General features: G+C 45.2%; 1 protein-coding gene across 3 annotated transcripts; it reads left to right on the top strand.

Annotated features, from left to right (window-relative positions):
- The first annotated feature begins 963 nt into the window (after positions 1 to 963).
- On the top strand, positions 964 to 11037 carry F2 (coagulation factor II, thrombin). Of its 3 annotated transcripts, none has more exons than XM_032690171.1 (14): positions 964 to 1095; positions 1983 to 2146; positions 3134 to 3158; positions 3332 to 3382; positions 3887 to 3992; positions 4077 to 4207; positions 5821 to 6117; positions 6496 to 6609; positions 6896 to 7022; positions 7525 to 7692; positions 8001 to 8174; positions 8349 to 8527; positions 9823 to 9893; positions 10744 to 11037. In XM_032690171.1, exons 1-14 carry the CDS (start codon positions 1017 to 1019, stop codon positions 10885 to 10887), a joined length of 1830 nt encoding a protein of 609 aa, XP_032546062.1. In that variant the 5' UTR covers positions 964 to 1016; the 3' UTR covers positions 10888 to 11037. The 3 variants fall into 3 exon arrangements, with proteins under 3 accessions (XP_032546062.1, XP_032546061.1, XP_032546063.1); XM_032690170.1 differs by having other exon boundaries at positions 971 to 1095; positions 1980 to 2146; positions 10744 to 11033; XM_032690172.1 differs by lacking the exon at positions 1983 to 2146 and having other exon boundaries at positions 1054 to 1095; positions 10744 to 11033.
- Positions 11038 to 11909: the final 872 nt, after the last annotated feature.

Genomic DNA, 11909 nt, shown 5'->3' with positions numbered 1-11909 from the left:
AGCACTTTCATGCCATGTGGCTGTTCCTGAAATTACTCCCACCCTGCCCTGCTTTCTGCTGTTTTTTTTTCCACTCTGCCAATGTTCTGCTTGCTGTAGGAATCACTAGAGCTTTCCCAGCTCTGGTAGCGCAGTTCTTGACTTATTAACTGATGTCATGACATCCAGACCAGTCCTGCCTCTCTGCTCCTGGAAGCCCTTGTTTTCCTGTCTAGTTTGGGGTATGCTAGCTCCCTGCTTGTCAGAGCTTCTGTTTCCTTTTTGGATGTGCTTTAGTGTGTTCCACTGTGGGGGAATAAAATGGGAAGCCCAAACTTCATGCAGCTTCATCCTCCTCCACTCAGCAGGGAATTGTAAGGCAGTGGGAAATATGCACTGCCAAGGGCATTGCTGACCTAACTGGTTAAATTCCAAACGGGCTGTTAAAGGCACCCCTTCTACTCCTTTGGCATTGGTGAGGGAGAAGGGGGAGACAAACCCTATGTTCTGGTGCCAAAATAGCTGGGGCTGAGCTTGCTGATAACTGCAGGGAGAAAAGACAACTGAACTCTAGGGAGAAGTAGAGGGGCTTGCAGCTAAAGAGAGGAGGACTGGCAGTGGCTAAGGAGCTCTCTTGCTGCCTGCAAGGCTACTAGAGAAGAGGTCTCTGAGAATAGTCAGCATGGTGGGGAGGCAGTGATGGTGCCAAGAGCTTCATGGGAGCAAGGTGAGGGAAAAGGAGAAAGCTCCTCTCCGTGCCAGCCCAAGTTCTCCATGTGTCCTGGGACAAGCTTATCCTCTTGCTCCCCATGACATCTTCCCAGTTATTCAATAGGATGTTAATTAAGTAAGAAAATGAAGATGCTCTGAAGAGAGGGAGAGATGCCAAGAGAGAGGAGCCTCAGTCCCACTGTCCCTGACACACCATGACCTCTGGAGTCCTGTTTCTTCATTCTGGTTCAATATTAACCCAGCGGGGCTGTGACTCCACTTATTCTGCTTCCTTTGCAATTCCCCTGCAGCCAGGGCTGTACAGCATGGCACACACCAACACCAGCATACTGAAGGGCCTGCTCTTCTCCAGCCTTTTGCACCTCACATTGAGCCATGCTGGAGGTAAGACTCAATGGCAGAGGGAGAAGGACAGTACTAGTGGGTGACAGCAGGAAGAAAGATGGGATTATTTCTTTCCAGGGGTAAAGCAGGTGGTAGGTTTTCTTGGTAAGTCAGGAGACCTGCTAAAAGCTTGAAGTTGAAATCAAAAGGGTGCTGAGAGTGGAGTGAGCATAGGATGATGCAACCAGCATCTGTCAGCTGGTGACAACAGCTCAGTGGACTTTTTGGGTGGCCTGGGAAATGGCAGGGGACAGAATATGGCTCAGTCCGGGATCATGTGTAATACAACTGTGGGACTTTTGGGGATAGAATTCCTCAGCTGACCTGGGTGGCTTCAATTCTCCATTGCCTCCCCAGCTGTTCCTTATCACAGCTTTAGGTCATACAGAGTATGCCGCCTTCCTGCTTACTGCTCCTTTTATGAGCCTCTAATTCATCTGTCTTTTCTTAGTATGATGCCCTACTGTGTGGGGGATGAACCTGTCTACAGGTCTCAAATCATGGTCTCTGAACACGAAGATGGAACCAGGCTGTGCTTATCGCAGTGGTCTGAGGCTGGAAAGACATAAATACAGTGGCTGGCAGGGACAGTAGCAGGCTCAAAGCAAATAAGCCTCTACCTAACTGCAAATCAGCAGAGCAGCTTTGCTGAGGAAGCACAGGATTCCTTTCACTTCTGTTACCTAAGTGACAGATGAATTACAGAGAGCCTGCTCTGATCATCAGGTGTACACCAGACAGGGCTTCTCCTCCTGTATGGTGCACTGTGGGAGTCTGGGCTGTGGGATCACTACATCAACTGCTTGTGGTTTTTGGAAACTGCAAGGGGACAAAGGGGCCCTCCAGCTGCAGGCAGCCCTTTGACTGGCAATATTCTGACCCGGTAGTTTTCCTGGAAAAGGGGCAGGCACTGTCACTGCTCAAGCGCCCACGACGTGCCAACAAGGGATTTCTAGAAGAGATGCTTAAGGGAAACCTGGAGCGAGAGTGCCTGGAGGAGACATGCAGTTATGAGGAGGCTTTTGAAGCCCTTGAATCCACCGATCAGACGGTATGTATAGGTGTTCCCAAGGAAACATTCCCTCAGCCAGCCTCTGTAGTGAGAGACCAGCAGATCACACACACAGCCAGGGACTCAGTTCTGTGAACCAAAGATGAGGCTGGTGTGTGTGGGCCCCAAGGAGAGCTCAGGCTTTCTTAGGGAGCTTTGCTCCTGGAGACGCTCCAGAGAATGGAGCTCAAAGCTCAGGTTGCTTTTCTTCCCTCTCTTTGCATGAACTGAAGAGAGCCTTCCCATGGGTCCAGAGTAGCATCTTCTACTAGCTCAGCATGGTGCCTCACACATGTGAGCTGCCAAAGTCCCAGACATTCACAGAAGAGCTGGCTTGGCAGCCAAACACTGAGTGCAGATGCCTCGAACTCCTTTGAGCTGAAGCCTTAGCACATCCTGTCCCCTTTTCTGGTTTCCAGACTCACTCTACTAAATTTGTGCTGCATCCTTTTGGGATTTGCTCCTAGCCCCAAGGCCAGTGTCCATGCTGAATTCCACACCCAAGAATACAACAGATAAACAGTTAGGAGCCTAAGCCAGCAAGACACCACCTCTGTGGAGTACTTCTAAAGCAATCAGCCCCAGGCTGCACAGGAGAGACGTAGATCTAAACAGATGACCTACATGTGATCTGTGGACTTAGAAGTTCTAGGTTCAGCTGCTTGGATATCTGCACTGTAGCCCACTGCACTGTAGAAGGCTTTGCTTTCTCTGCAAGTTGATGAAGGTTGTAAGCATCTTTAATCTCTTTAGAAAAAAACGTACTCTCTTAATCCTGAGACTGATGCATGGGAATGTGGTTTTATATCAGATTTTTTTCTTTGTTGAACTCTGTATTAATTAGTATAAACAGAGCTATGTTAGTCTTTCCTTTTGTTGTAATGGGACATTCTCTTACTGGTTTGAATTGCAGTAGCCAAGCAAGGTTTGATGTTCTGTGTCTCTAAATACATATTTTTCTAATTGTTTTTTTTCTTTTTTTTACAGGAGGCATTTTGGTCAAAATACCAAGGTAAGTTGTTCCAAGTCCTGCAGGCACTGTCCCATCCTGGAGAGAGTGGCTCTTTCAAGAGCTCACTTTCTGGGCAAAGCACTTGTGTTTTGTCTCTAGATGATAAACTGATTCAAATTATGATGCTTATTTGGATTCCTTTCATATGTGTTTCTTTTTTCTGATTTTGCTAGTATGTCAGGGCCAGAGAATGCCCAGGACAGTTCTGGATGCTTGTCTAGAAGGTATGAAATTCATGCTGACCTCAGTCTCCCAGATACAGTGAGTGCCAGGAACTTGCTTCCTGCAGAGCTTGTACAGGAAAAAAAATAATCTAAAGTTGGAGAAGCCATACAGTTATAAAGAAAAATATCAGGAGGGGAATTTGAATTCTTTCTTCCTCTTTATTTCCCCACTAACAATTTCACAAACAGCCTGACTTGTGCACTAAAACAGCGTGGGGTAAATATCCTTTCCCTTGTGACACAGTCAGGTGCAGCCTAAGGTGAGCAGCCTCTCAGAAGGGCTCTGAGCCAAAGCAAAGCACAGACCCTCAGGGATAGCTCCCTCTGATGAGGCAGAGAGAGCTTAGGCTGTGTGCTCTTCTCATAGGAAGAGGATGACTGTGCTTGTGCAGGCTTCTGCACACAGCAAAAGCTAAAGGGATATGAGGGATGGTACCTCTGACCTTGAAAATGCAACATCCAGTTCCATTGACCCTGGCTTACACCATGTTGGGATTTTGACAGGTGACTGCTCTCTTGGGCTGGGCCAGAACTATCGGGGAACAATTAGCTACACCAAATCAGGGATTGAATGTCAAGTGTGGACAAGCAAATATCCACATATTCCTAAGTAAGTTCATCTCCTGCATACCCCTAAAGGGTTCTCCAAGGTGTCCTTCCTTCCTTCCTAGCCTAACCAGCTTTTTTCTCATAGATTTAATGCCACCATTTATCCCAATCTCATTGAGAACTACTGCAGGAACCCAGACAACAACTCAGAAGGCCCGTGGTGCTACACCCGAGACCCAACAGTGGAACGGGAGGAGTGTCCTGTCCCAGTGTGTGGTATGCCTCAGCACTACACTCCAGAACACCTTTCACTCACAGCAAACACTGCACTGAGACTGATACTAAATCAGTCAAGGAGAGGGTTAGGAGGGAGGGAGCTTACATGAACAGAGGTTAGTAGTAGAGAAGCTGTATCTTAAAGGATAAAGCAGCTGAGGAAGAAAAGTTATTGAGTTGCCCATACATAATATGCTGTTTTCTCTAGACTACTTTAATCCAAATCTAAGTTAAATCCAGTGTCAGCAGTCCCCTGGAATCTACTACAGTTTTTTATAGTCAGAATCATCCCAAAATCCTGGCTCAGTTGCCTCTAATTTGTGACAGCCATGAGTCATACTGTTTTTTGGTCTGAATTCCCACCTTTAGGACAAAATAACTACAGGTTGTGCTTAACTGTCTGCCTTAACATTCACTTCTGTGGAGGCATGCAGTGTAATACCCACAAACTCAAGAAAAGAGAAGATGCCCTTCTCTTATCATTGCACTTGACTCCCCCTACACTAATACGTTCCCATTTCCCCCCCCAGTGCAGAGCTGTCTCCCCTGGGACTTGGCCTCTGTCTCAGAAGAACTGGTAGAGAGAACCTTCTCACAGCAGAAGTGTCTCTTCCAAAAGCAGAGACTAAAGGCAACAACCCTAAGTGAAAGTCAGAGAGGTCAGCAACCATTTTGACCATGGGGTATTCTGAAGTTTTAAAAGCCTGGTCATACTTGTCATACTGGTCTGCAGTATGACAAACTGAAAAGAGATACTGCTCTGCTTTGAGGCAATCAGGCATCTGTACTATCTCTGTTCACTAGTTTCTGACCTACAGTAGCTTACAGTTACATTTACATGTGCATGGATATGGCAGGACTAAAAAAGCCTTGGCTCTGTGCACAGTTCTTTTGTAATCATATTGACACAAGTCAATCAAACAGAAGCAGCCTCACCGATTAAGGTGAATGCTACTTGCTCAGTGGCTGTTGTGCCCCAGGATGAATAGTCAAACAGGGGGGTCTCTCCCCCTGTGCACAAGGAGAAGGCAGCTTGAGGTCAAGCAACTGCCACAGGACAGATTATTGGGTGTCCACTCCCTCAGGAAATGCTGCTTAAAGTTTGCAGCCATTAGAACACTTGAAAGAAAAACTGTGGAAAGTCTTGCAGGAAAATTTTTCACTTATCATTAGATTTAGAAACACTGGCAAAAGTAAAATTTTGCCATTTTAGTAGCATATCACAGTAAAAAGCTCCCCCAAATATGGCCTAGTTATTACGCATTTGCGTATAAGGTTCTAATACAGCAGCATTATGATGCTTGGAGGCACCTACCCATCCCTTGAGCTGATTCTCAAAGATGCCCAGAAATGAACACAATATTGTTCCTCACATCTTAGTGACAAAGAAAAGTGTGATGAATAGTGCCAGTTTCACCTCACCTACTGTTGAGCCACCTGACACCACAATATTTTAGAGGGCCACCACATGCATGGGAGCACAGCAGGAGCTCCCAAACGTAATGGGATGCCCATGGAACTCTAGGCTTTTGTAAAGGGGCACTGGTGCAATTCACTAACAGTACTTCTAAGTGCAAAGCTATGGCTTAAATCACAGCTCTCTGTCTTTCTAGGTGAAGACAGGACAACAGTTCCATTTACTCCTCGAGTCACACCACCTCCCCCAGTGGAGCCTTGTGAACAAGAGAAAGGCATGCTTTACACAGGGACCCTATCAGTCACTGTGTCTGGAACTAAGTGTCTGCCGTGGAACTCTGAGAAAGCCAAAGAGGTGCTCCATGGAAAGCACCTTGACCCAGAGGTGAAGCTGCTGGAGAATTACTGTCGGAATCCAGACAGAGACGATGAGGGTGTCTGGTGTGTCACGGATGAACCACCCTACTTTGACTATTGCGATCTGCACTACTGCGGTGAGAAGTCTGCATAGGTTTGGGTAGGCACACTTGTGAGGCAGCAGCAAATACAACCAGTACATGCCACTAGGGTGAAGTGCTTGATCTGGGAGGTGTAGACAAGGATGTACATGCACCATGTACGTGGGAGTCCTGTTTGTACAAATATAACATGTACTAAGCTGCCTTAGGTACACAGTACTGTTATGTGTCTCACGGGTTCCCTTCTCCCTGAAAACTCACAGTGGTGGACAAGGAACATTAAAAAGAGCAGTGGTTTTAAAACATCATTCCTTCATCAGACTCACTGTGTGTAGAAAGGAACATTTACATTGCTGATAATTATGGAAACTACAGCTAAGCCTTTTACCATGTTTGTCTTTCCATCTCTCTCAGACAGCTTGCTAGAGGAGGAGAATGAAGAGTGGGAGGGAATATCAGGACGTTCTACTCATCCTCAAGAGTTCAGAACCTTCTTTGATGACAAAACTTTTGGTTCAGGCGAAGCAGGTGAGCAAAAACTCTAGACACAGCATCACAGTTTGTAGAAAGGCTGTAGCTTCTTCCCACAGGGCACTCACTGTTCCTCAGAAACATCAGCTAGACAAAAGCTGTTAAAAGCAGGGGAAGATATTGAAATTCCTTGAAGAACTCTCAGAAGTCAATATCTAGTTACAATCATGGAGCTAGTGAGCACTTCCTTCCTAGGATCTTCCAGCTTAGCATGATGACTGCAAATGACAGTTCTCCATGGTGAATCAGGTAGAGTAACAAAGCCAGATGCCTACTTTTTCAGACTGTGGCACTCGTCCTTTATTTGAGAAGAAGAAGGTAACGGACAAAAGTGAGAAGGAGCTGTTGGAGTCCTACATGGGAGGCAGAGTTGTCCATGGAGATGACGCAGAAGTTGGCAGCTCCCCCTGGTAAGTATTATCTTTGCATAGTCTTTCATAAGGAATTGTGTCTTCCTTCTCTCCAGCTCAAGAAAGTAGAAATAAAAGGGCTTTCTTATCTCAGGCAGCACGCACACATTATGGATTCTTATCAAAACTTCTCCAAGTGGTTGATAGGGCAGTAGTAACATAGCTGGAAAGAAACTCACCTCTTGAGCTAAGTACTCAACCACCTGGGAAAGAAAGAGTGCTGGTGTGTTTCATCTTTCTCTCTTCCTCTTTCCAGCATTGCTGGAGCAGAAAGGATGAGGAACCTCTCTAGGTGAAAGAAATGGGGTAATTGGCCTGCTACACAGAACATACGTGTCCAGGGAAGACTTGCTACAGAGCCACTTATGCAGTTCTCTTTGTCAGTACAGTGCAATGCTCTTCCCTGCTCACTGCAAATTCTGCAGTTTCCACATGACACTGGGACCTGTTCAGCCAGCCATATCTTTAGTCCTGCTAAGTCTTCCTCCTCCTCATCTCTCAGGCAGGTGATGCTCTACAAAAAGACTCCTCAGGAGCTGCTCTGTGGTGCCAGCCTCATCAGTGACAGCTGGATCCTGACTGCTGCTCATTGTATTTATTACCCACCGTGGGACAAGAACTTAACTACAAATGACATCTTGGTGCGGATTGGCAAGCACGTAAGGACAAAGTAAGAGTCTGGATGAAGTGAGAGTGAACTAGTCTTCCTCTTGGAGTAATGAGATACAGTTCAGTATCCAAGGAAATATCACACCAATGTCATGTCTCTCAATAATGGGATCTAATGGGGCTGTCATTTGCTGCTCTTGCTGATCCTAAAGATTAAAGGGAGGGCAGAAGCATGGGAAGCCTAAAGGGGTGCTCCAGTGTAAAGACAGCGTTGTCTCAGAGGTTACAAAGCACCTGAGAGTATCACGAACCCCAGAAGACTCTTAGTTGCTACTGTACAGCAAGTTCTTTCCTTCGTAACTATTTCAGATATGAAAAGAATATAGAGAAGATTGCTCTGTTGGATAAAATCATCATCCATCCTAAGTACAACTGGAAAGAGAACATGGACCGAGACATTGCACTCATGCACTTAAGGAGACCTGTCATCTTTAGTGACTACATCCATCCTGTCTGCCTGCCTACCAAAGAGGTCGTGCAGAGGTGAGGAGACTGTCCTACAGTCCTAAAAATACAGGCTACAAAAGCCATCTCTAGTCTTTTAAAAAAAAAAAAAAGACAGAAAAAGATGACTTATCGAGGCTATTTGCAGCAAGAGAGCCAGATAGGAAAAAGCTGTTACAAAACATTTGATTATATTCATGCATCCTTCCACAGGCTGATGCTGGCAGGCTACAAAGGGCGGGTAACTGGCTGGGGAAACTTGAAAGAAACATGGGCCACTAGCCCCAGCAACCTGCCCACAGTTCTGCAACAGCTCAATGTGCCCATTGTAGACCAAAGTATCTGCAGGGATTCCACCAAAATTAAAGTCACTGACAACATGTTTTGTGCAGGTAAGTAGCACTGGAGACAGAGGTACAACTTGCTAGAGAAGACGAGGGCTCTGAGCTCCTGGTGGGGCTCATGCAGCAAGGTTACTTTCTGATAGATTTGCAAATGCCTTCCGCAAAGAACAACTTCCCTGTGATAAGAACTTTCTCAGCTCCCAGAAAACATAAAGTCTGTAGAACTTAAAGCTATGAATGAAGTTTGTAACACCAAGCTGTGTCAGGCACTAGTCTAATGGTACCAGGTATCAGCAGCAGCTGATTCAGTGGGAGAACTAAGCATACATAAAATTATCTTTTCATCAGTACATAGAACAATTCAGTGACTTCCTAAATTAAAGGCTGCACACCCATTATCCTGTCTACTAGCTTGTCTCAATGTTCTGGAGCCCATCCATACTTATGCCTGCAAATTTTGCGGCAACAGGCTCCCACCTTCCTAAATCTCTTCTGGCCCTATACCCTTTTTCAGTGAGAAGGGAAGTAGACACAGAATTCAAGATATCAAAAGACTATGGGTTTATGTAAGAGTTTAACAGTTCCTGCTGTATTCTTTATTTGTGCAGACTTTATCGGTTCCTACAAGCAAACCTCTGAATAAGTGATCTCTGAATAACTTTGTGCTGCTTGCATGTAAGCGCATGTGACTGCTTGAGCTAGGATGGAAGCCAATTTCATGAGTGTGCTGAAAATACACTGTTCTTATGGTTTCTTTTACTAGACAGCATTCTTGAAAAACAGCTGAGATGCAGCCATACAGAAAAAAAGGGAGACAGAGGTGATGGGAAAATGCAAAGATACTGTCTAGTTCATCAGGAATGAAAGTGAAATCCTGTTCCTCTTCATAGTGAGACTTTAGGAAGACAGCTGGGGGAGAGGAGAAACAGAGCTTGCAGTGACAGGAAGGTGAAAGTGAGGACAGCAACATACCTCTGTAGTAAACAGAATGATAGAAAAGGACACATGGAGTATTACAAATAAGTTTCTGAGACGAGAAAAGCACAGCAGCTCAAGCTACAGCTGTTGAACACAGTGGCAACTGACACGGCTATCCTGATTAATAAAACAGGAATGAGAGCACAGAGGGTGAATTCAGGAATGTTGCAAAGACAGAAGCAGAGTTAGCTGTTTTACATATAAATTTAGAAAATTGCTTTGTTTTTTTATTAAGTGCAAGTTGGCAGGAGTAGCAAACAATCTATCTCATGGGTCTCAGAAAATTTATGCAACTTCAAGGAAAAGATGGCCAACGCCAGCCACTTCCCCTACAGTCAAATGTCTGACTTTTTTCTTGGCTGTAGGTTATAGTCCTGAAGAGTCAAAGAGAGGAGATGCCTGTGAAGGGGACAGTGGGGGACCTTTTGTAATGAAGGTATGTTCAACAAGCTCAAGCTCATAAGACATATAGAGCTTGGTTTGTGTTACGCTGAACTTTCATAATAGTCTAAAAGACAGCAGCAGAGGTGGAAACTGCTGAGTGGCTGAAGCAAACCCAGCTCATGTCCAAGCTGAATCTTGGAGACGAATCCTGCAGTCAGCCAGCCCCACTTCTATACTGAGCTCTCAGCATATACAGAGATCAGCTGCAGAATGCATGACTGATGGCCAATTCTTACTTACAGGTTTAAGAGTAGAGACAAAATGACTCCAACAAACTCTGTTGGAGATGCCAGTCTGAATCCCAAAGCAGTATCCTTCATTAAAGAGGCTGGGGTGCATACAAGGTTTAGATCTGAAAGGGCAACAAAGCTGCTAGAAAATCTAGAGCACAAGTCCTATGAGGAGCGGCTGAGGAAGGGGGGGGGGGTTATTTAGCCTGGAGAGAAGGAGGCTCAGGGGTGACCTTATCACTCTCTACAACTACCTGAAAGGAAGTTGTAACAAGGTGGGGGTTGGCCTTTTCTCCCAGAGAACTACCAACAGGACAAGAGGAAATGGCCTCAAGCTGTGCCAGGGGAGGTTGAGGTTGGACATTAGGAGTAATTTCTTCACTGAAAGGGTGCTTAAGCATGGGAAAGGGCTGCCCATGCAAGTGGTAGCATCACTGGTAGTGTTCAAGAAATGACCAGACTTTGAACTTAGTGCTATGGTTTAGTTGCTAGGGTGGTGTTCGGTCAAAGGTTGGGCTTGATCTTGGAGGTCTTTTCCAACCTTAATGATTCCATGATTCTATCAAAGTCTCTTGGCTCCTTGTGTCAATCCCATTTTTTTATTTGCTTTAGAACCCAGATGACAACCGTTGGTATCAAGTGGGAATAGTTTCATGGGGAGAAGGATGTGACCGAGATGGCAAATATGGATTTTACACCCATGTATTCCGCCTGAAAAAGTGGATGCGAAAAGCCATTGAAAAATACGGGCGATAGTTGAAACATTTACCTTGCTTGCTCTCAGACTTGCTACAATGCTCCACTTAAAAACATAAGCACAGAAGATCCTGAAGTAAAAGTTATATCCTTACACCCTGACAAAGGAAAGTCTTACCCTTCAAAAATAAAAGCTCTTAAACCCATTCTCTTCCTTTTGTTCATGCTGAGTTTAGTTGCACTTGGATCTAAGCCAGAACAGTAGCCAGGAGTAACATAGCACTGGCTGTATTGCTAATTACCTTTTGTGCTTCAAATTCTCCTCCCTTCCATCAGCTATGATCAACAGATTATGGACCTGAGAAGATGGCCTTGGCAGCAACAGCAAGCACAACTGTGCCCTCATGCGCTTTCCATTTTCTCCCTTCAAGACAACTCATTTTCTGTTCTAGATTTTGAGCTAAGAATGTACCAGAGATAAGCACCCGATGGTAACTGTGGCATTACACAAAACACCAATGTCAAAAGAAAAGCCATAAAGACATTGTTCTCAGTTACAATAGCAGGCAACAAATACCGGCACCACTGTGCAATTCACCCTGCAAAGGAATATGGGCTTCAATATGTTAAGCAGCACTTCCACTAACTTTCTACATAGCAGGTCCTGCTGGGCCCTCATTGTGTATTTTCCACCTGCATAGCAAGATTCAGAAGGAACCAATTCATGCATTGTCAAAGGGCCTCCAAGGGAAGCATCCTGCACTATACTTATTTGCTTGTCTTATAGAGGCTGTTTAGGGATCTCTCCCAAAAGAAGCGTCAGTTCTTTCATAAACTCTTTAGCAGCAATTTGTGGACTGCTGAGGACCCAGAAGTACAGTAGTAAACACATTCTTGGCTAGCCAACTTGTTCAGCCCAATTTTCTCTTAAAGCAATCATGAGATTTGAAAACTCTCCTTGCTCTCTATGGCACCTCATTCCTGAACTCCTTGCTCGTAATGCCATTAAGGCACAGAAACTGGCAACAGTGAAATTAGTTGTTCTAAAAAAACAGTTATTGATATTAGTGTCTGGCCACCTC

The sequence above is a fragment of the Chiroxiphia lanceolata genome, chromosome 6 (genome assembly GCF_009829145.1).
Source record: "Chiroxiphia lanceolata isolate bChiLan1 chromosome 6, bChiLan1.pri, whole genome shotgun sequence".
Classification (NCBI taxonomy): domain Eukaryota; kingdom Metazoa; phylum Chordata; class Aves; order Passeriformes; family Pipridae; genus Chiroxiphia; species Chiroxiphia lanceolata.
Note: the sequence above shows the minus strand (reverse complement) of the source record. Positions and strands in the feature narration are given on the sequence as shown.